The sequence below is a fragment of the Microchirus variegatus genome (genome assembly GCF_963457635.1).
Source record: "Microchirus variegatus genome assembly, chromosome: 3".
Taxonomy (NCBI): domain Eukaryota; kingdom Metazoa; phylum Chordata; class Actinopteri; order Pleuronectiformes; family Soleidae; genus Microchirus; species Microchirus variegatus.
The window spans coordinates 31,984,219-32,008,915 of NC_139804.1; the positions used below are offsets into that span (position 1 = coordinate 31,984,219).

Genomic DNA, 24,697 nt, shown 5'->3' on the forward strand with positions numbered 1-24,697 from the left:
GAAAAAAAGAATATGCAGGTTCTCTGAAGCACACAGCTGGAAAATCGCTTTCTTTACACACACTGAACCTAATGAAGTGTCCCGAAAAAAGAACGGGGCCACTGACCTTCTCATTCCAGAGCCTCAGCTACATCCCAGTCAGCGTCAACCACAGACAATGAGGTTGTTTATCCTCGAACATCACAAGCTCATTCGTTCTTCACTTTGTTGAATAAAACACAGCTGTCACACGTTTTTTTTTTTTTTCTAAAGTCGACTAAAAGCAGCCTGGGAAGTTTTCCCACTAACAAGACCTCAGCAGGATTATGATTAGCCTTCAAACACCAAATCAAACTCACGATGACAAACATGCAAGTTGTTGATGTTGCATGCAGTAGCTTTAATAAAACCCAGCTCTCTAAAGAACTAAACGTCAAGCTCCTGTAGTATGGGTCAGAATAATTACCAGACGTCATAAAACATGACAGCTGCAGAGGAACAGTCTGTTACACTGCACTAGGTAGGAACTGAAGCAGAGCTGGATGGAGTTGTCTGTTCTGGAGTGACGGTTTGCAGATGGGATTTTCCGTGGCCAGAATCCAGCGTCTGCCACAGTGCCACCATGCCTCAGAGGATGACATGCAGTGGCAGCACAGTGCTGTCATTGATTAAATGCTCTCCTCTTTATCTGCCGCCGCACTATTCATCTACTCGTCGTTTCCAGCCACTCTCGTCTGAGGTTATCTCAGAAGTTGAACTGCACTTCAGGACTGCACTGCAAGCCAAATGCTACTGTAACTTTGGGCTGGCAGAACTTTTTTTTATGCCAACACATTAAACTGTGTGGGTTGATAATAGGGGTGGGGGGAAAAAAAATCGATTCACATAGGAATCGTGATTCTAATCATCCACGATTCTGAATCGATTCATAAACTTAAAGGCGCCATATGTAAGAATGTGGCCAAAAACGGTTACTACATTCAAATTCAAAATACAGAGGTCCTTTAGGTTTCGTTTTCTGACGTAACTGGCAACCCGTGGTTGCTCGGCAGCTGAGACTCTACTGACTGCAATGATTGGTAGTCGGCGGTAGGTGGCGCCACATGCCAAAACATGATTTCAAAACATAAACATGATTTGCAGTCTGCAAAAGATTTTTTTTAATGCAAACATTTTGTCTGTACTGTTGTTGTTGGTGAGTTCAGTTTGTTTTATGAACATTATTCCTGAGTCTCTGTGACATATTAGGAGGATTTTATTGCCAGTTGCTTTAGATTCATTACATAATGCACCTTTAAAAAAAATCGTTTTAAAAAACCACACAAAACACCAGTTTGTGTTATTTGTGTACAGTTTATTTGTGTAACTTCTGGGAGAAAAAGGCAGCTAGCCTAAGATTTTATTTATGCAAGTTGTTTTTTTTACAGGAAGTAAGTTTTTATTTGTTTTGAATGAATAAATGTTAACTTTTGTCTTGTCGTGTGTTTGCTTTTGTGTGATCACATTATCTTATACAAACTGTATTGTTTTGATGCCATAATTTTCTTGACACACTATTAATTTTTGAATCGAGAATCGCTTGAATCGAGAATCGTATGAATCGAGAATCGTATGAATCGAGAATCGGTTTGAATCGATTTTTAATCGAATCGTGAGCCTAAGAATCAGAATCGAATCGAATCGTGAGCCACCCAAAGATTCACATCCCTAGTTGGTAACACTAAAAGCAATTGGAGTTATTGTCCTGATACTGTACAATTGATGTGTTTATTCTCTAATTAATTACTAACGTCTTATTTTGTCTAAAGCAGAGGTGTCAAACTTGCGGTCCGCGGGCCCCCCCCCCCCAATCAATCATGTTATAATGAAAACATGGCCAGTGACCTTTTTGATTTAAACAGATGAATTTTGCATCATAAATATGTTATTATTGTGAAGTAAACATCATTCCATGTCAGAATAAGCACATTTACTTTGAAATTCTGTTAAAATATCATCATGAATATCATTAAGGAAATAAGTTTGAGCTCACCCACTATACTGAACAGTTGTTCTCCATTTTTTTCTCCTCTGGACCGGCCCCCTCTTGAGCAGACTTGATGCTCATTGGCCCACAGGTCATTTGAGTGTCACACCCCTGTGTTAAAGTCATCCAGAAACAGTTCATTTGATGAATGAGGAAAAAGATGCTCCAGTGCTTTTCTTAACAATGATAGAAAGTGCTTCAGGGAAATAAGCAGGAGAAGCAGCAATGTAAAACTGTGGGTTAATGTATTAACTTAACTAAAAGCTCAAGTCGATTCATTTCAGAAAATGCTGTATTATAAATAAACAACATACAGCAAATCCTTTGGTCCTTTTGTTGCTAAAATGGGAAGTGTAAAAATCTCATTTGGGAATGAAATTGATATAATTGAAATTATTATTATATATATATATGTGTATATATATATATATGTGTATATATATATGTATATATACACATATATATATATATAATAATTTCAATATATATATAATCAGAGAGTACTGTTGGAACCATACTGGAATACTGCAAAGAACCAGGTAACGTAAACACATTTTCAGCAAAATGAGCGAGAAGCATTAACTTATGAACTGAAAATAAAACAGGGACAAGGACACCATGGACAAATTGTTCCAAAACTGTAAAATTTGCAATTTGAGTAATAAGATCCGATCTGTTTGTTTAAAAAAAAAAAAAAAGAAGAAAAAAACAATTGAATCAAAGAAAAGCCAAAAAAGTGGGGATAACTTGTGTTTTCTACTCGACAGCCGACATTCCCGTCAGTCCTACAACCCCTTAAACCACACCCCGTGAGTGATAAAAGGATGGGGGGTTGCCTCACTCAACAGCCAAACTATCCAGACACTTAACAAGACAACACAACTTCTGTCCACTTACAACAAGACACAGAGAAACTATGGAAGGAGGCCAGACCCACGCTGTTGCTCCATCCTACCTCGCATGGTCCATCTTTAATACCATATGCTGTTGTTTGCCTCTTGGGATTGCAGCTATCGTTTGTTCCTGCAAGGTAAGTCAATTTGCCTCAATGTTATACTTTTGCTTACTTTTTGCTTGCAAAAGTATTTAAATTTAACATGTTGTACTGTGGATTTGATATGGAATGGAAGGTTAATTATTGTTTTTTTTTTCATGTATATGTAAGGCACAAAATGCAAATGCTGTTGGGGAATCAGCTGTAGCTCAGGATGCATCAAGGACAGCCAAAATCCTAAATGTTGTCGGGCTCGTCTGTGGAATCATTTTGACGATCATCTTCATTGCCATCAGAGCCACTCAGCACTGAGCCGCCACACTCACGGTGACATTCCGTGACATTCCGTGCCATCAGAGGAATCTGGGGAAGGCTTTTGTAGTAAAATGTTCTTCCCTTCCCCCCACGCAGAGGACCGGAGAGGAAAAAAACACATTTCTGCACTCACAGACTCTTTACACTCGTTGCTTGTGGTGTTAAAAGACAAAACGTGTTGTTGTTTTTTATATGAGGAGAACGATGTCGAGTTTGTAATGACATATTTTTACTTTTGGCAAAATAAAAAAAATGACTGACCACTGATGCATGATTTTTGTGATCAATGAGTTGACTAAAATTGTCTGAAATATCAAGAGGTTGACTGTAAGAAGAAAAGCAGACAGAATAAAATTTGGTATGCAAATTTAAAAAAACAAAACAAAAAAAACCAACAAGAATAGTTCACACTAAAGGAACAGCTGCTCGGTATGCCAGTGACTAAAATTAGGGAAGCACACCAGGTGGATCAGATTACTGATCAGATTTTTGGAGGCTTAAAACTGCCAACACACGACGTAAGAAATCTGCAAAAAGTCATTAGAATACTGGTCTATGCAGAACTGCAGTACTATATTTATACATGCTTTAAAGTTAAATAATAAGATATTGAACAATCTTTGTTCGAGCAGTGTGTAGCAGGACAAAATGTCATGGAAAAACAAGAGTGTATGTGTATTTATGCAATTTGGTCTTGATTTGTCTCCGTGGCCTCGGCGCTCTTCTCTCTCAAAAGTCCTTCAAGATGGGAGAGGAGAGAGTTTTCTTTGTGTTTCCTCTGAAGTTCCTCCACTTCCTGCTCAAAGGAATAACACACACACACACACACACACACACACACACACACACACACACACACACACACACACACACACACACACACACACACACACACACACACACACACACACACACACACACACACACAAACACACACACACACACACACACACACAAGGGAACAGACAGTTTGGCTTTTTATCCTTTTAACCACTCATCATTAAACCTTGCAGAAATGAGGATCTGCTCTGTTCTTACGCCTTCAGAAAGCAATCCTCTGCTGGATTTGTGAAGCTTGTAAAGCAGGGAGGCAGCATGGTAATCGGACACACCCCCAGAAGGGGCCTCTTGGTCTTGGAAACACACACGTAAATTGGCTTCCTGTCCTGTGGAGAACATGCCGACTCTGGTATGAAACAGCTCTCCCAAGCATGCCTGCAGTTCCTAGAATCGACAACAACATTGAACTAGACGAGGATCGACTTGATACAATAAGTAGTAAAATTATGCAATCACAGTAAAAATGTTGAATCTTGCACCGGTATCTCCCCAATTCTAATGATTCAGTCACGCTTGTCTGCACCTTGAAGAAAAGCCTCTGGAAGGCAGGACTCGAGTCACAGCTCATGTCCCTAATTTTCACATGGGACAGACAGTGGAGCAGCAGCAGAGAGAAACCTCCCACTGACTGGAGCCTCTGGCGACGAACAAACAGCATCTCCTCTGCCTCCTGCCAACAGAGCAGCCATTCACGGGCAACACAGAGTTAGTGATGAGACGCACAAAGACATATTGATGTGTAATTCATTGAGGGAAAGTATGCAGGATGCGATATTGTGTAACACATAACTGTGCGTGCACACTGTGTCCTGTGATGTATTGAAGGGAAATAAACAAATACGGTAAATTTATAGTTTGGTTTTATTCTGCCCTCATTCCTTTGTCGGGTTGTTTGTCTACACTCTTAGACTCTAAGTAGAACAATATAAGGTTCTTTGGCTTGTCCTAATAGGAGAACCCTTTTTGGCTCCAGGTAAAACCTTTGCACCTGGAACCCTTTTGGAGGGTTCCACCAAGAACTCTTTTCAAACCCTTTATTCGGGAAAGGGGTTTTAAAGGGTTCTCTGGATCAAAATGGTTCTTACTGGAACCATTAGTGTTACCAAGAACCCTTGAAAAACCCCTTCTTGGGTTTTTCAGGAGCAAATGGTTCCAGGTAGAACCTCAGCCCTTATTTCTAAGAGTGTACTTAGTGGTCTTAAATTGTAGATATTAGTTAATTTATTATATTCTATTTATTTATTTATTTATTGAACCATGTACCTGGAAACACTATTTTCATTCTCTTTGTGTGTTAACAGGTTCAAAATGAAAATAACGAAACTTTTTTAGTATTAACTGGAGAATAAGGAAATGCAACACATGGTTGCTTTTTTTTTTATTATTTCACCCACTTTAAAATGCATCAATGCATTCTAGATGGAAGCAGGAGTCAGTGGTGCATATAAAATACTGCAAAAGTATAAGATCTCTAAAGCAACGTCTGACAGCAAACGGCAGACACAAGCTTCATAACGCTAGGCTCATGAAGGAGACATGAAGCTTTGGAAATGCTTTATGTTTTAGTTTCTGACCACTGTTCCATGTAGATAGAGGGGAGTGAGCAGGAAAAAAAAGAATCCTTTGTGTCCAAATACCAGCAGGCTTTGAGAGGATTTTTCTATTAAACCTTTCACTGGCCAAAGCTGTCCACTGAATTGCCCCTTGTAATTCCCCTGTGGCCCTCTCAGCGTTCACGAGGGCTCCTAAAAGATGTAAACAGCAGCTGGGTGCAGCATGTTGTGCTGTATCCTGAGCTTGACCAGATTTGTCACTAGATGGGTCTTTTGAGTTATTCTGCTGCCTTTTATACAATCCCTGTTTTGTTTTCTGTTAACTATTTAAGTTATCGTTATTATCTATCGTTGCCATATAAAGTCTTATTTGCAGTTATCCGAACAGAGCAAAACACACTGAAGTCACTAAAGTCCTGCACCTACAGTCACGTGTGACATTTACGAGTTCACACAATGCCGAGGAAACTCAGCTCAACACAACTCTCTCTGTGGTTGGCTCAAGGATTTCTGTGTTCCTCAGTATAACAGCAGTGTGTAATATAATATAATATAATATAAGGTGTATAATAGCAGTGTAACAGAGGGAAGCACAACAGATATGCTTGATATGCAATAATATGTTCAGACTGATTAAGAACCATGACCTTGAAATCAACCTTGAAACTAAACATGGAACATTAAGGAGCCTCAAACACCATCTTCTGCTCATCTTATATTGTGTATTGATGTCTGTGGTTCTTGGATGATTGTAATGTCTAATGTCTGTGTTCAGCAGCCTTTAGGTTAAGGAATTATCCCCAGTTCTCTGAGTGGAGTGAAACAAATGCTGAAAGAAAACTTTAGGTTAAGGAATTACCCCACCTCTCCGAAACATAAACGAGGCAGAGAGGTACTGAAATAAATGTTGAATGACGTTTGGGATATGGACCTAGATTCATCCTTTAAATGGTTAAAATTATGTTATTGTATGTCATGATAACACAGTTATAGTATAATAGTAGCTTTTTATCACTGAAAGTACAGACGTAAAACGCAATGAACATTAAGAATTACACTTTTACAGACAAGGGTTACAAGATTACCTGGTAAAAGAAGGAATTTTTGAAGGCATTGTTCAAATAGTTGTTCTTTGGGAGACTTGCGGCTATCTGAATTGAAATGGCTGGAGTCTGAAAAGAAAACAACAATCTTAGGCTTTTAAAAAAAATCCAATTTCATTAGAAATTTTAATATATATTATATACATGGAGGGAAGCATATTTCGACAATAAAATAATAAATAAGAATTAATAATTGTTATCTCAAGGCATTTTATTTATAAGTGCTCAAGAACACAGAGACAAACAACAAAATAACAGACAACCGGACGACAGAGTGGGCTATTTTGAGGGGGAAGGGAGTCAGAGTTCTGGATGTCTGGTGGGAGTGAATTCCAGAGATGGGGGACAGAGCAGCTGAAAGCTCTGCTCTCAATGCTGCTGAGGTGGGGGGAGGGCACAGTGAGGTGGATGGAGGAGGAGGTGGGCGATGTGCAGGAGGTCGGCGTGGTACGGAGGGATGTACGGTTGTGGATGGCGTACAGGAGGATTGTGAATTGAATTCTGAAATGGACCAAGAGTCAGTGGCGTTGTTGTAGGTGGAACGAGGGGGGGGGGGTTTCTGGTGATGATGCGAGCAGCTGAAGTTTACGCAGTGATTTGTGAGGGAGGCCAGAGAGGAGAGAGTTGCAGTAATCGATGCTGGAGGTGACGAAGCTGCGAACAAGGATAGAAGTGGTATGGGGAGCGGGTAAGGAAAGGGCGGAGATGGAAATATGCAGACCGGGTGATATTATTGATGTGGGATTGGAATGATAGCTGTCGAGGAGCTGTCAGCGGAAGATAAATGAAGATAAAGGTTGTTGTTTTTTGAGATGTGAACTTTAGCCCATGGTAATCCAGTGTTTGTCAAATGTTTAATAAAAGACAGCTTGGACTCAGATTGCCGGGTTCTCCACTTTCCTCCCAGAGTCAGAAAAACATGCAGATTTGGGGATTAGGCAAATTGGATGGACACTCTAAATTGACTTGTGTGAGTTGTGAGAGAGAATGGTTGTTTGTTTCTAAGTGGTAGACTGACAACCTGTCCTGCGTGTACTCCACCTTTCGCCCTATGTCAGCTGGGATTGGCACCGGCGTCACCCGCAACCCTCACGTGGAGGATAAAGAGGTAAAATATGAGCGAGTGAGTGAGTGAGTGAGCTTGGAGTCAGGCCTCCTGTTATAAGAGTAAATAAGAGTAAATTGTCACTGACCAGTTTTAGATTACACAACGTTTGCATCAGGAAGAGTCCATGGTGGTAGACGAGCAACTCCCTGGGGTTGAGGACTGATGGATCCAAGGGGATCAGCTCTCCCTCACATTCCCACTGAGCATCGAGGATATCCACAAAACCGTTGTCTCTGTCTGAATAAAAAAACAAATGCACCATAAATAACAGGAACGGCAGGATAATACGGTCTAAGGGCGAGGTCATACTGTGCGTTCTAGTTGTAGGAACGCTGCCTCAAGTCGGTTTTTTCCGACTTAGAACGTTGGAACAACTTCAGAAACCCCGACACAGAATTCCAAGGTGGACGCCACTCTGCTCTGTGGACATGTTGCGACACCGTTGTAGAGCGATGTTATCAAGGAATATTCCTTCTCGCTGCTGTAAACTGAACGCACCATTACTTTACACATTCCGTGCGTGCCGAGAAGCCACTTTGAATTTGTGTGAACTCGTGTCAAAATGCAAATTCCTTTATTTTCCTTTGTTTGTGGAAAACCATTGGTGTGTGTGTGTGTGTGTGTGTGTTACACATCACATCAACATACCACATATCAACACACACAAACAAATTGTTTCCAGAGAGAAAACACAGTGCCTCATCTGCTGAAGTTATTAGATATAGTAATGATGAATAGTCCTTAAAAAGAGGTAATGGTGTGGGATTTATGATGGATGTTGGCACAAAACTAGGCATGGCTCTTTTATTCCTGGCAGTAAGTAATCTCCATATACTGCCCGAGGTTAAATTACTGTAACTGAAGCTATCTGTGTTCCCCTTTTCATGAACTTCTGTTGTACATAGTCAGTATCGTTTCCTGTATCAGTCAAACAATGACAGTTAATGACAGATACAATACAAACACTGTAAAATGAGACTAGGACTGATTGGCAGACTTCCATGGAGACTTGCTGGAACTAGGAGATAATGGTTTTGCCTGTGAGTTGGAAGTTCAGTTGGTGGTCATTTATTGTTCCTACGTATTTGTTTGATTCCACCCTTCTCTATTGGCTGATCATTAACCATCACTGTAGGTTAGATAGCAAAAGTAGATGAAAAATGCCTTGAGATGTTAATGTCAGGATTTTTTTTTTCTGCACCATGCTATAAACATAATGTAAATTTCTGCTTGTAATTGCCCTTCTGAATTTGTAGAGTCTTTGATCACTGTATTGTCAAGAGTATGATATCTCAGGACTGTTGCTCCTACGGTCATTTGTATATAGTGTCGGGGAAAAAACAGCAAGATTACAGAGCCTTGTTGAGATTGCCTAGGATGAGCTGAAACGTCAATAGACGCACATTCTCTGGTGTCTCTCTATCAGGAATAAGAGGACCGACAGTATCAGGTGCAGGTTAACATCAGCCTTTGTCCCAATAGACGGGGGCTGCACAAAAAAACACCAGTCTAATAAATGACTTAGGCTTCTGAAAATGGGAATAAGCTCCATGGGGTTCAGTGTGCCCACTCACATCCTCCTGTAGCTGGGGACAAGCTTTTCAAGGCTTTCCATTAACAAGGATGTAAAGGCCACAGGCCTGCAGTTCTTGTCATACTAAAACCAGGGTCCGTGTCGTATATTCAGCATGCACAGTTGGTGCATTATGTTCAATACACACTCAAACTCAAGGGGTGCTCACATTAGTGCGTAATGTGTAAAGTATGACCCAGACTTAATGTAGTGAGAAGTTTGTTTTCGTCACGACAGACCGACACAAACCTCCTGAAGTGGCTGATGATCCATTAAAAATTGTGGACTAAACATTTTTTTGAAGTGTGATTGGCTTGGCTGGATTGAAGAAAAAAATGTAAACCCACTAGGGGTTCACCCAAAATCATGTTACAGACCGCACCAAAAAAAAACATATTCTCAAACAAAAAGCTGTCAATAGAATAAAATCAGTTTTGGAGTCATTATTAGAAGAGGATATAATTATTCCAGGTGATGACGCTTGGTCACACCTTGTCCTGACACCTTGAACACAAATCCACACTTTAACAACCGATATATACTGACTTCACCCTCCTGCAGTGTGGAACTTATCTGGTTGTTGTTGTATTTTTTTATTATCATATCGTATATACATTCTAAATAAAAAAGTATTTCAATGTCAGTGTCACCATTATCAAAGTCATAAAGTCTGTTGTTTGCCACAGTCCAGCCACATAATTTCAATGGTTGAATTCTATTTATATATCAGCTTACTCCTTCAGGGAATTTGGAAATACCTGGAGATATTGGCCAGAAATAAAGCACATCAGCAACATAAATGCCTAAAAGTGCCTTTTTAGTGTAATGAATAAACATGGTGGATATTTCAGGCTCTTGAACATGACTTCATGTGCCACTTGGAGATGTATCCATGAGCAATACTTCGATTTATTTCCTGTCACAGATTGGATTGAGCCTTACTGCACTGAAGACATTTTTTAAAGGTGCCATATGTAAGAATGTGGCCAAAAACAGTTAATACACTCAAATTCAAAATACCAAGATCTTTTAGGTTTCGTTTTCGCCGCCATTGTAGCTCAGACGTAACTGGCAACCCGAGTTCAGTTTGTTATATGAACATTATTCTTGAGTCTCTGTGACATATTAGGAGGATTTTATGGCCAGTTGCTTTAGATTAATTACATAATGCACCTTTAAATTATTATTCCATTATCATTATTTTTCTATTATTTTAAAGCAATTACAATGTTATACAAAGATACTTCTTCTCCTTCTTTAGGAGTCGCCACAGCAGATCACCTGCTCAGTGCCCAATGGGTACTTTGCTCAGAGGTATCCTCGCCCTCAACCTGTCAGTATTCAAACCAGCAACCCTAAAAGTTCCCTTTCTTATACAAACATACTTATGGTTACTGTAATTAACTTCTGCCCATATAAATCACCCCAAATGTTACACACCAGCCCTTTAAAAAGTTCTCTGACCTACCATTGATCCCCCCTCGAAGAATCCCCGCCCCACATGCTGAGCCCTGTAGCTGTTGCTCCACCTTCTTCAGCAGCTGGAACAGAGGTGAGAGCCCCAGCAGCTTGGTCCACTCCTCCTCTAAAGACCCAGAACAACATGGACGACAAATTAAAATGATGTTCGCACTTGTGTCGCATGCTCTGTGGTGTTTTTTACGTCATAGTGTTACCTGGAACTGCGGGGACAGAGATGTGAGTAGGCTGAGCAGAGTTGTTTGTAGGTTGGCTCTCTGTGAGGAAATCAACATTGAAATGACTGATTACACTGGGTTACAAAAAAAAAGTTGTACGTGTATGTTGTCTATGTCTTTTTAACTGAATTAGGACAATTTTTGCACCGCTGAATCCAAAAATTACATACATTTTTCTCAATCAGGTCATGTTTTTTATGCTAATTTGATTTTGAAAAATCCAATCTTCTGACTAAATTGATTACATTTTTGTGACATTAGCAGTTGATTTTTGTTAATATTTCTCATCCAAAAAAGGTTTTAGAAGAAAAAAAAAGTTTTCTAACAGATTCTTTCTAGGAACAATGGTGTATTCACCGCAGATGTAGCAGAATATGTTTATTTTTGCAAGATCTTCTCGTCGAAGCCATTTAATTCACTTGTAATATATATATATATGTATATATATAAAAAATGGCATAAGTTGGCACATGCAAAATCTTCAGAATTTGTTTACTGCAAGAAACATGAATTAATTTTGCATCATATGAGTGAAAACAACCGTATATATAAACAAAAACGTTGAAAAACAACTAGCTTTGTTCAGAAAGTTGACCTGATTGAGCAAAACCAATGTGATTTTTGGATTCAGGATGTCAAAATTATCCTAAATCAGCTAAAAAAAAAAACTTAAACAATAAATTTGGTGTTGACCAGTGTTATCGTTTTATCATAAAGGGAACTGTGTCATATCATTGGGAATGCTCTGACTCATCTTGTTGAGAGGGGGAAATCCATTCTGCTTTCGAGATAAAGTAGACCTTTGCTCATTCGAGTTGTTGACCACATTAATAAGCTTGAGAGTAAAAGTTTAGAAAAACAACAAGTTTAGAAAACGACTATTTACTCTGTTTACAGATCATGGTTCAGCTATTGGCTGTAGGGGTCTACGATCTCTCTAAGATATGCAACTAAAGTTTAAAACAGACACTGCAATCAAAACATTGCAGGTTAATGGAGATCAATTCCATTCATTGCCAATTAAATTCAATTTAAAAGGCCTATAAAACTTTTAAATCTGATTTGGAGAGCCTTTCTAGTACACTGATTGGAAAAACAACGTATCGGTCATGCCTCGCCTTGTCTCCTCCTTACTCTCCCACGGCTAACTCCAGCATACAATCAGCTCACCTGTGGCGGGAGCACTCCTGCTGCCAATCCACTCATCAGCTCAGCCTTTATATTTCCTGTTCCTTCAGTCGCTCATCGTCAGATCCTAACAGTCAACGCTGTGGTAACGGCACAGCTCTCCTGAGAACATGGTTTACTCTCGTGTCTGTTCGCTGCTTGTTGTTTGCATTGTTCGCTAACTGCTGTGCTCTCCTGGGTCCAGAGCGCTCTATCCCGTGTGCATGCTCCCATTGATGCATCTCAACTATTTCAACTATTAAACTGACATGTAAAAGTATCTCCAAATATTTGATAAAATTGCACTGGAATATAACCCAAAACATATTAACCTGCTTCTGTAGCATCTTTTAAAAAAGTGCTTTATAAATACAATTAATTATTATTATTATTTTACTGAGGCAAAAACCAGCCCCTGTTAAAGAAAAGTTAATTTCCTGGTGCACAGCATTATGAGCGTTTTAATTTCCTCTGTGTACACGTGCCTGTGAATAACTGTGTTTTTTTTTAAGATGGAAGTTTCCAGATTTTAGTTAAAATGAGAATACAAACCATACAGTACATTCCCACAGGGCACAACACAGGACACCATGGGGTAAAAAGGGGTCTCGCTCTCAGAACTCTAGTTTCTGCTCAGCCACCTCACCCTGGGAATGGATGCCAGAAGACGCAGTCTGTCTTTGTGAGTTGTGCGTCTGTGCCGAGCTGGCCTGCAGACCGTTGTCGAGGGATTGAGCCAAATTGACGGGCTCCCTCAGAGACTGGGTGGAGATTCCTTTGGAAAAACAGGAACTCATTAACGTCAACCAGAGAGCAAACCCAATTCATTTGAAAGACTTCAAAGTGTCTTCTCAAGTAGCTGTGAAACTTTTTTTGAGAACACTATTCACAAGACACAAGGCGGATCATTTTGATGTGTTTCGCTTTACTTCAGAGAGCAACGTTTGACAGAGACATGAACCATTAATGTTTTCTCATTTTAGAATGTACCGTAGTGGTCTCAGCTCCTGCCATTAACTGTAACTTTCCATATACACAATGAGAAACAGAAAAATAACCTGGAGTTATAAATCACATTTCCCTTTTAATTTACAAAAATACAATGTCTATTTCCCCACCCATTTGTCTCTTCTGATGTATTCCGACAACCAACCTCATTCTCCACACACCCATGTTATCACAAGGCTTAAGCAGCTTGGAAAGCGCATACCTTTCACCACAGGCACAGATGCTGTCCAGACTCTAGAGGCTATCTCCAGTCCATAGGCCTGTTTTGTTGATAAACCTGAAATAGTTCAGATATCAGCCTTAAAAAACTGGCCTGGCAGTAGTCTGTGTTTTTTTTTTTTTTTTAATTTGTATATGAAATCATGTGGAAAGAAAAAAACAAAGTCACAAACAAATTGATTCCACTGGAAAGTGGTGTCTGTTCGCTCACAGCCCCATTCAATGGAGCGAAGTTATCACCGACAAAGAGCTTCATTGTTTGTCAAAAAGTTTTGAAAATGCATAAATGAGCCTCAGTGCTGCACTGTGTGACATGAAGACCCTTTATGACAATGGACTTCACTTGTCCGGACTGTACTTTCTGTTCTGCTGCTATAAATAAGAACCAATGGCATTTCCACATGGCACACATATTTCTGCAAATTGCTGTGCATAGAAGCAGATAAGCCTTAGATCTAGGAATGTACAGGCTATAGCAGGAGACAGGACTGAGAGATGTGGTTGATAGATAGCAATTTCAAAGATAGTATCTCAAAACCTTTTAAACTCACAGATGACAATGACACAGAGAAAAGCAAAACAAATTACATCTGCAAAATAGTGGCATTATTCAATGAGAAACTGTGCTGTCTCTACAACAATTCTGTGTAAATATTTGAATTGTTGCACTGCTACTGATTCGGTACCTGAAATGTGTCGATTGCTAGTGTTGGTGGAAAAACTAGCACAGTGTTTTTCATCCAGAAGTTGATTCAATCTCTCCAGCAGAGGCAGAGCCTTGTGTTGAAGCGAACCTGTGACCTTTGTTTGCCTTTGCCCACAGCACTTGATCAAACCATAGTCTTTGTACCAAAAGTTCCCACACAGCACCACCTACACAAATGAGAAAATGAGAGGAAATATGTGGTTCACAATAACACGTAGACATAACACAGACAAACCAGGCTTGGGGGTGAAACAAAACACTTCATATTAATGATGATCAAGTGTCATTTATTGAGTGTTTTTGCCTATGTTTTGACCTGAGCAGTGTCGGCACGGAGCTGAGAAAGGTGTCTGACAAAGTGCAAAGCAATGACTGCAGCCTCCAGGTCTGTCTGTATGGAACAGCACTGTTCCCACAACTCTCTCTGCCTCACGTCTCTGTCCTGGAGGACAAATAGGACAAATATGACAGATAAAGAGACTCTTTTGTTTGGGTAATTGAACATCATCATCACATTGTGCAGCTCAGATCCATTAAAGGTCCCATATTATACCCTAATTCTACAAGTTAACCTAGTTCCCTGGTGTCCTAATGAACATGTCTGTGACATGCTTTGGTCTACTGGGAGCTAACAGCAGTTAGTATTTGGAAAAGTGATCATTTGCAGGCTCTAGCAGGCACATTGCCGTCATATATAACATGTATCCACTGGACAGATAAATCCTCTGAGGCTGGAAGTTTGTGTAGGGGCGATGCCGACTATTATGATGGTAAATTTCAAGTCATTCTGAGATACTTTTTGTTTTTGAGAAGAAAGCCAGCTCACTGTCAAAGTGCATCAGGGGAAATGGATAATTTCCTGAATTTCAAAAATTCATTCAAATTATTCCTTAAGAGGATTGCAAATATTTTCGATGGATCCTTGTTCAGGGCGATGCCGACTAATATGATGGTAAATTTCAAGTCATTCCGAGATACTTTTGGTTTTTGAGAAGAAAGCCAGCTTACCATCTCAGTGCATCAGGAAAAATGGATCATTTCCTGAATTTCAACAATTCATTAAAATTATTCCTTAAGAGATTTGCCAATATTTGCAACTGATCCTTGTTCAGGGTGATGGCGACTATTATGATGGTGAAGTTCAAGTCATTCCGAGATACTTTTTGTTTTTGAGTAGAAAGTCAGCTCACTGTCAAAGTGCATCAGGGCAAATGGATCATTTCCTGAATTTCAATAATTCATAAAAATTATTCCTTAAGAGGTTTGCAAATATTTTCAATGAATCCTTGTTCAGGGCGATGCTGACTATTATGATGGTAAATTTCATTCCAAGATACAAGTCATCCCAAGCTGCACTGTGGAACCAAGTAAATAGAACTTTTCGCGGACTTTTCGGTTTTTGGACACTGTTGTCCTTGCCAGCACTCTCGCGTGTTTTACGGAAAAAGCGGAGCTCCGGGAGACAACAATTCCAGGAATTTAGCGTCTTGTGATGTCCCAGTGAGCGCGGAAGTCAACATCGTGTGTTTTATCTCCTGTACTTAGACTGAGGAAGACCACAAAAACATGAGTGAGTCAGGGAGTATTTCACACTTTGTCGACTGATAGGGCTTCCAGTGTCCCAAATATAAGTATTAAAATGATTAAAAAGTTGATTTTGCATAATATGGGACCTTTTAAGTTACTAAAGTTAAATTACTGGACCTCCCAGTATACAGAGTGCATCATGAGACACCAACATTTGCCACAACTGTCCTGTAAAACCAGTACTCTGACCACAGCATAAGATGTATCCCAGTCTCCTCCGTGTGTTGTCCAATGTTCTTGGTCTTGCTGCAGCTGCTCCATACACACGTCCACCTTATCAAGGCCTGACAAAAGCTCTGAATGCCAAACATTCTCCTGAGCCCACTCCTCCTCATCACCTGTACATACAGACAGAGAAGCACAAAGACATGCTGCCAACCCAAGTAAAGCATTGGACAATGAAGCTATGTTAATTACTATAAAACTGAAGGATGCGATATAAGGCGCTGGCAGGGAGCACCTCCTTGTTTGGAAAGCAGTAAATACAACCCCAGTGCAGGTCATGACTGCAATTTCCTTCATGCTCTTCGTCCTGCCAGATTGGCAGCCAATTTACCTTGTGTAAGGATGTGAAAAACATGCTGAGGCAGGATCAGAGCCAAGTGCAAGTGCTGAGCAGCTCTCCTCTGAGCCTCGGACTGCGATGAATCGTGCAGCTCCACAGCTGCTTCCCTCAGCTGTCTCCCTGACCACTGGACCTGCTTTGCACATTTACACTTGAAAAGCGCATGCACAGGTTTGCATACTGCCACAAAAGATATCTGCAAACACAATATCAATTTAAAGAGTAGAGTAAATGTAGTGTACAAAAACCCAACCACCATCCTGCTTACTTGCAGTGCATGGCAGAATATGAAAAGCTTCCCTTGAATTATTTCTCAACGCCTTTTACCTCCACACTCACACATCCACTTAATCATTTCCGCACACTCAAAAGACCTTTGAATCCTCCACCCACCGCCCCCATACTCAGGGCCCAGGGTGTATAAAATATTTACAGCCAAATCAGCAAACCCCACCTGCTGACCTGAGAAGAATTAATGGTGGTGATTCTGAAGAGATGCTGGAAAAAGGCTGAGTCCAGATCAGAGAGAATGTCTTTCTCACGCTGCCTCTGATGTTGCCAGCAAGTATTTCTCACACAAACCTCTCTCTGCAGAGCCTCTACCTGGCAGCAACAAAAGGAAATACATCAGATTCACTGATTGCAGTGAGAAAAGCTGAACATTAAACCAGAAAGCCTGGAATAAGTTTTATCAGGCTGATTGAAGTCCCAACAGTGGACTGCAGAGCAACATGAGTATAAAACATCAATAAAGCTGCAGTGTGTCATTTTTAGAAATATAAATGAATGTCATTCAAAAATCGGCATATTAATGACATTAGTATAAGCCCATCAGCTTCACACGTTGAGACAGGAAGTTATTAGGTAAACATCAAGACTGACAGGTGTAAAGCAAACAAAAGGATAACAGCAACTAAGTGCTAATAAAGTAAGACAGCTACAAGAGCGCTGAGGGCGGTGTGAGACCTGCATACTTATGTGCATACATCATGAAGAGGTTCTGGTAGTGTGTTGGGATGAGGATTTAAACGTTTGAGTATCAAATGGATTGTTGGAGTGCCTCAGAGGCAGGTCAAAACGGCCCTGGGGCACAAAGATACATCGTTTTTTTTTTTTATAACCAGTTGTTACGTCATTAGCTTATCTGTGCAGCATACAAAGAGAAGCCTGGAGAAGGAGAAATGTAGCCTAGGGCCTTGAAGTAACAGGGATATTCTTAAACAGGGAGTAAATTAGATTTGTGTGAGAATTAATCAGTTTTGTGTGAATGTTTAAACCAAGCATATATGGTGAAACAAGCAGTATAAGGAGTGTTAGGTGTTATTTTCCATTACAGTAACTACTCAGAATTTCTCAGGGGGTGACAGAAGTTACACACTGGAGCTTTAAAGCTGTGGCATCTCTATTGGTTACTGCCCCACCTGCACACTATCGGTCTGATCCGTCACTGTTAGCCAGTAGGAAGCTGAAACGGGCAAGATGTTTTTTCTGGTGACATCCAGCCTGGCTCCGACCACTGGGGCCAACACACCGGTGACTGGGTCCACTGTCTGAGATCCGTATCGGATCGCCACAAGCCCTGGAAAGTTTCACAGCAAACAAATTCAATAGAATTTTACTAATGGAAACAATGGCAGGTCATAACATCCTTTTGCATTACCTTTCCCATTGGGGTCCTCCATGGTGCCTGCCAAGGGTACCGTAATCCCAGAGACAATGTCAGTCTGACATCCCAGCACAGGCACACTAAGACCAGATCCCATGGGGTCAGGGTATTCCACTCCTAGCAGAGCTGGCACGCACACATCAGAATCTGGCAGAGGCATCTCTCCTAGATTAAACACAGGAAGTGAGCTGGTTGGGTTCAATTATCTATCTACAAAACTCATCCCTCCATAAACCATGATGAGACTTGCATTATTTGATTACTGATTATGTTCAAACAACTATAAGGGAATGGTAACAAGCTCCCGGTATGCACACTATAAATAACATTCACACTAGTGTGTCTGATCTTCAGCCAGCCATCTCACTCTGTCTGACTGAATATAGATATTATTTTACTCATAAAGCTCATAAAGTCACTCTTAATTTCACACAAGATGCCTGTTGTTCCTAAAGCCTTGTTGAAGAGTAGACACAGAAAATATGCTCTAATCAATTTGGCCTCAAAGACAAAATTACTGTGTTCATTCTTTGCCAGGATGGCCAATCAGAGCCGCCTGGAGCCAAGAGCAGGTCACTCCAGAAATAGTTTGTGTTGGCCACATTCTAATGATATGTGTTAAGGTCATTAGACAGATAACTATACATATCAGCCCTGGTAAGCTGCTCATCATAATCTGAGGTGGCGTCTGGCCATACTTATGTCTGATGATGATGCCTCTTTTCTCTTCCTCTCCTCTTTTATTCAATACATTCTTCCGACTTAACTCAAAACTGACTCCAGAGAAGTCATCACTGATTTCTGAAGCCTTGGTAACCGAAAACTGCCCAACAACACTATGGTGTTGTTTTTAATACCTGGATATTTTTGGACTCATTGGTTCTCAGCTGATAATACTGATCCATGTAAACAAACATACAAGATCTACTTGTTCCACATAATGTGGTTATGTGGAACAAACAGGTCACATGCTTGTGCCAAATAATGGTCATTGTCCCAAGGCTCATGAATCCTTTCCAAAGCCCCTTTTTAAGCTTGAAAAAGCAACCACTTAATGCTTAAAACTTTTGTGTTTTACTGGTATTTATCTAAGGACAACCCTTTGAGGGTTGTTTTCTTACACAATAAGTTGCAGCAAATGTAAGTAACTTCAAAGTGCTGGAAAATGAAAGCCGCTCACTTGCTTCGACAAAGAGGAAGGGAAGAATGGACCATATATTAACACGGAGAACGGCTGTTGAGACTCACTCCTCATATCTATTCATCCTCTCACTAGCATTTTGCTCACCAAGAGTTCCCCCATGCTGCTGAAGTTCCACAGCCCAGTGCAGCAGGATCTCCAGCTTGGTCTGTAGCTGGAGTTGACAGTGCAGGCTCCTTCCCCAGGCCTGCTGAAGATCCTTGGTGGCAGCCAGAAGATGATCATGCTGACCACTACCTCTCTCACTGCTCGGATGAGGCTGCAAAACTGGATCTGAACCCCATTCCTCATTAAGTGGCTTCAGGAGATCCAATATTTTAAACATTGTTGCCAGAACCTGCATGAGAAAATATAATTTGTAAAATTTTATTTTTCTTCTTTTTTTCCCCCATATTGACTCTATTAATTTATTTAGATTTTGTAGTAGAGATGCCTGAATGAAATATTGTTTGAATATGCCCTGGGTTTTTTTTCTAATTGTAACCAAAGTGATGTTTACATTGTAATCAAGCACCTTGCTGTCCAATAAACCCTGGTATCCTCCTGTATTAGGCACCAGTTGTCCTGCCCGCATGCTGGCTCCTCTTACTCTCACCATGCGACCACTCAGAGGATCGATGAAGGATTCGGCCAGCAGGACTCCACCTACTGGCAGCACAGCTCCTACGCAGTCATGAAGAGCAAGGTTAACTCATTGCAGGTAAAAGAAACCCCGCACACAGACTGGACTGAGATCCCATCAGCAGCACTGACCTGTTACTGGATCTAAACTGACGCCAACTGTGAGCACAATGTTCCCCGTCCTGGGGTCCAGCATGGGGTAGCCAATCTGTATAGGCTGAGGCAGAAGAGTGACAGGGCAGACATGCACTCCTCCCAGTGGGTATACAAGACCGGTCTCAGGATGGATAGTCACAGCCAGAATGGGTACTGGGACCCCCGTGTCTGGGTCTACCATGGGAGCTCCGAGCTGCAGTCTCTGACCAGGTTTGAGGCCTCTGAGTCGGGCACTGGACAGAGGCTGGTCTGAATGGCCAGAGGTCGGATAAGGAATGTAAGGAAGAAGAGGACTGTCCCACTTTCTGTTGTCACCTGGGTTAAAAAAAAATGGCACATATGAAGAATGGTTACTCTTATACTGTCAGGTATGGTGTCATCAATCTGAGCAATCTTTTAAAGTACGCTGTTTAGACTTTATAACATAATGCCAGACTTTGTGCTCAATTTGTGTTGAGTTTGTGTGCATTTTGATAAAATGATTTGCAGAAATACGCATTCTAGAAAGTAGAAACTGCACTGTGGGTCAAGTTGTAATAGGTGATGTGGACGTCTGTAACTGTACATTTCCATTATAGCCAAAGATTAATGCTGACTGTCTAGCCTGTTGGATCTTTTATCAATTAATTGCCTGTGTGCTTTTCCTCCTGTGAGAATAGAACTTTTTTTTCCAGCTAATTTTTAACCCCTTTTAAACCTATGCATTTATAGTAAGAATAGCTACCAGTGACAACCAGTGACACTGCTCCAAATGTTCATACACATGAAGTCCAGTCTGAAATTGATAAAACTGGTATTTATCCAGGCAAGAGTAGGAAGGAAGTAAATCACAAAAAACAGTATGAAGGCTATATCTGTTGCAAGAGAGAAAACATATCACCATACATGTATTGTGTTATCTCAAGAATCATATTTGGCTTCTTGTCTCCAGGTATCAGTGCAAATGCCAGTTAGTGATCTGTTGTAGCTTTTCACAGTTTTTCAGTCTCCATTATACATATTCACATGCTGAAACTGTTCACAGGTATCACCTGTACAAGAGCTGGTTGTAAACACCAAGGTCGAGCTCACTGGATCATAGGCCACATTGCCAGCAATAGGCATGACTCGGCCGGTCTGCGGATGCAGGAAGAAATCGGTTGGCACTGCTGTGGTGTGGCAGCTGCTCAGCAACATATGGGTGTGAGCGTTTGGTTTGATAAGGCCTGTGACTGGATCACAATGAAGCGCCCGGCAGACACGCAGGGACCCATCAGGACCTGCAGTGTGGCAGAAGGAGAATGGGTCTGTGGGCATCATCAACAGATTATGATGACGATTCAAAGCTGTTTTGAATTACAGCTGGACCACAGACTGTGCATGTAGTGTTCAGGCAAGAGATAACATTGGCGGGATAGCTATAAATTGTCCATTACAATTATATCTAATGCCACTTTCAAATTAGTTTTATTTAATTTTATAAAAGCATACATCACAGACCGTGAGACTTAATTAATACAACTTTACGCCCCATCCACATTCAATACATAGACTTTATGCACTTTTTTTCTCTATGTTGAGAATAAATAAAGAAATCCTGCACTTTTAACTTTTCACAGATGTTTTGTTAAGGCCTGTACATACTCTGCAAGAACACATTTACTCTCTCTCTCTCTCCCAGGGCCGTGAGAAACTAATGATGTCATTATTTTTCTTGCAGCCCTCATTAAGGAGTTCTTGCAGCTTGTTCTTGACACATCATCTGGACAGAACATGAGGACTTCTCAGGAGTTTCACGTTAAGTATAAAATGTCCAGGCCAAAACAACACCTCACACAATTGAAATACATTTGTCGGCATAAATTCTGCAAAATACCAAACGGTATACTATTATTGTCCATGTATTAAACCATTTCTTTTCATTCTTTATATTAACTTTAAACACATATCGTGTTTCCTTTTTCAACTTCAATGACAAGATGTGATTGTTATTGCAGTGCATCATTTTTAACAACAGATGGTGTTGTTTCTCTGAGATTAAAAGTCAGCACTCATGACTGATTTTACTCAGAGGCGATGAACTCACCAAAGATGTGCTCTTTGGTCAGCACACTTCCAGAATCTGGGCAAAGAAGCTTAGCTCCTGTTCCCTCACCCAGTAATTCCCAGGCGCCCTGACGCTGACATGCTCCTGATAGCAGCTCTCCCATTTCATCCACCAGGGATGTTATCCTCTGTATCACACTGAAGGTAGAACACATAGAAACAGACTGAATGTGTTAGGGGATTTACATTGTGGTGACATTTAAAAAAAAAAAAATGTATCAATGAAAGCTTTACTTTTGCTGGTGTGCTTCACAAAATGACTGGTTGGTGTTATAAATCCTGGACAATAATCTGGTGCACTCTCCGAGATGAGCCGTAAACACACCGTGGACTCTCTGCTGGGCCCGTTGCTCTTCCCTAAGAACCTAAAGAAAAACATGCCTGATTTTATGCACTAAACTAAAAGAAAAGTCTTAAGTAGAATTATAAAATATTTTCCTACAGTAGCTCTTAATTGTAAGAACTTACTGACTTTATAAAACAGTGGCAAAAAAAGTATCACACTTTCAGGCATATTGTTGCAGACCAAATGGTTAGACCACAATTTACAGTTTACCGTAATTTATTATAAAATAGAATTGGGTAACGCTTTCTTTTACAGCCCCCTAATTAGCAGGTATTTACCTGGTAAATTCATGGTAACACAAACGTGTTACTAGGTAGTTACCAATGGTAATACGAAAGTAAATACAATGAAACTATGGCCAACATACTGGACATTTACCTGGTAAGTCAATCTTGATTTACCATACATATAACAGGGAAATACTTACCTGCTTATTACCAGTGGTCATTTTCCAATAACACAATTTACCTGATGAATACATAGTGTTTCCGCTGTATTGACCCACTTATCACCAGAAGTTATTACCAATAATTCTTTATAATTTACTGGGTAATTACCCAGTATTTTGACCATGATTTCATTTTTCTTAACTTTTTATTACAGGCTAATACCTAGTAAGACATTTTTGTTACCATATATTTACTGGTTAAATAGCTAGTTATTAGGGGACTGTAGCTACCTGCTTATTACCAGCTTATAACCCAATAACACACGATAATTTGCTATATAGTTGCCAGGTAAATACCCAACATTTTGGCCATAGTTTAATTGTACTTACCTCCTTATTACCCACAGTATTTACCCAATAACACACTATACTTTACCATATAGTTGCCAGGTAAATGCACAGTATGTTGGCCATAGTTTCATTGTATTTACTTTCTTATTACCATTGGTAATAACCTAGTAACACTTTTGTGTTACCAGGAATTTACCAGGTAAATACCTGGTAATTAGGGGACTGTAAAAGAAAGCGTTACCTAGAATGGTAATTGGCAATATTTTTATGAAAGAAACCAAACGTGTTTCAAATTTTTTAAATGAGATATTGCCAGACGTCCATCCATCCATTATCTACCGCTTTATCCTCCACCAGAGGTTCACGGGGGGTGCTGTGCCTATCTCAGCTGACATTGGGCAATAGGCGGGGTACACCCTGGACAGTTCGCCAGTCCATCACAGGGCCACATATAGAGACAAACAACCATTCACTCACACACCTACGGTCAATTTAGAGTGACCAATTCACCTAATCCTCATATCGCATATTTTTGGACTGTGGGAGGAAGCCGGAGAACCCGGAGAAAACCCACGCACACACAGGGAGAACATGCAAACTCCTTGCAGAAAGGCCCTTGTTATTGCCAGATGTATAGATGGAAAAAATGTAAACCTGTAGCTGACTTTCCAGCAGAATTCTTAATTTTGAGGCCAGAGTCTTCCGTCGCACCACCTCCCTCTCCACCTCCCTCTGGATCCTCTCGCAGCCCTCACCCATTGTCTCCTGTGTGAGCAGGCGTGGGTGGAGTGGCTGCAGTTTCCCGAGCACTCCCTGGTATAAGTCCTTCACCTTGATGCACACAAGACATGTACAGTACATGAAATGGCTCCCACCCAAACATCACAAACTGGTAGTAATCAGACCACGGATCTCACTCCACCCCACTCGGCTATCATACCCATAACCAACTGATGGGACTTACATGTTTTTGGGATAACACAGCTAAATGTCCCATCTCCTTTTACATCTTTATCACCTCAGTGTCCTGAGGGCTGTAACAACAGCCAAAGTCAACAATTTGACGATACACACAGGAAGAGCCGTGCAACTAAAAACAGATGCACTCAAATTATGACATTTAATCTTTGTCAAAGGACTTGAACATTGTGAATGGGATAACAATAAAGACGAGATAAACTGAAAAAAGGGAAGGGGAAGAAGAAGAAAGGGAAACATAAGAAGTAATATTGGATCAATGGATATAGAGAGCCACTTTCAAACATTATCTACTTTCAAACATTGGCAATCAGAACATTGCATGAGGCCATTGGGACAAAAATAACAGAACGAAGATAAATATGAAGATAATGCAAGTTATATGTGTAGTGTTACTTTGATTTTACTACGACATCGAAGCTATAACTCATAAAATAACATATACCGGCATACAACTCATGGAAG

At 40.5% G+C, this 24,697-nt stretch overlaps 1 protein-coding gene across 1 annotated transcript; it reads right to left on the reverse strand.

The window, feature by feature from the left end:
• Positions 1-3,956: 3,956 nt before the first annotated feature.
• On the reverse strand, positions 3,957-24,192 carry LOC310925101 (uncharacterized protein; the record flags this gene model as incomplete). Its single annotated transcript, XM_083886971.1, has 24 exons — positions 3,957-4,110; positions 4,353-4,538; positions 4,678-4,824; positions 6,793-6,879; positions 8,004-8,155; positions 10,960-11,076; positions 11,168-11,227; positions 13,002-13,130; positions 13,566-13,640; positions 14,269-14,455; positions 14,605-14,730; positions 16,065-16,213; positions 16,432-16,573; positions 16,903-17,043; positions 17,862-18,019; positions 18,101-18,271; positions 19,395-19,644; positions 19,822-19,970; positions 20,061-20,399; positions 21,116-21,343; positions 22,150-22,307; positions 22,404-22,534; positions 23,909-24,085; positions 24,172-24,192. 24 exons carry the CDS (start codon positions 24,190-24,192, stop codon positions 3,994-3,996), a joined length of 3,597 nt encoding a protein of 1,198 aa, XP_083743097.1. The 3' UTR covers positions 3,957-3,993.
• Between the last annotated feature and the right edge of the window lie 505 nt (positions 24,193-24,697).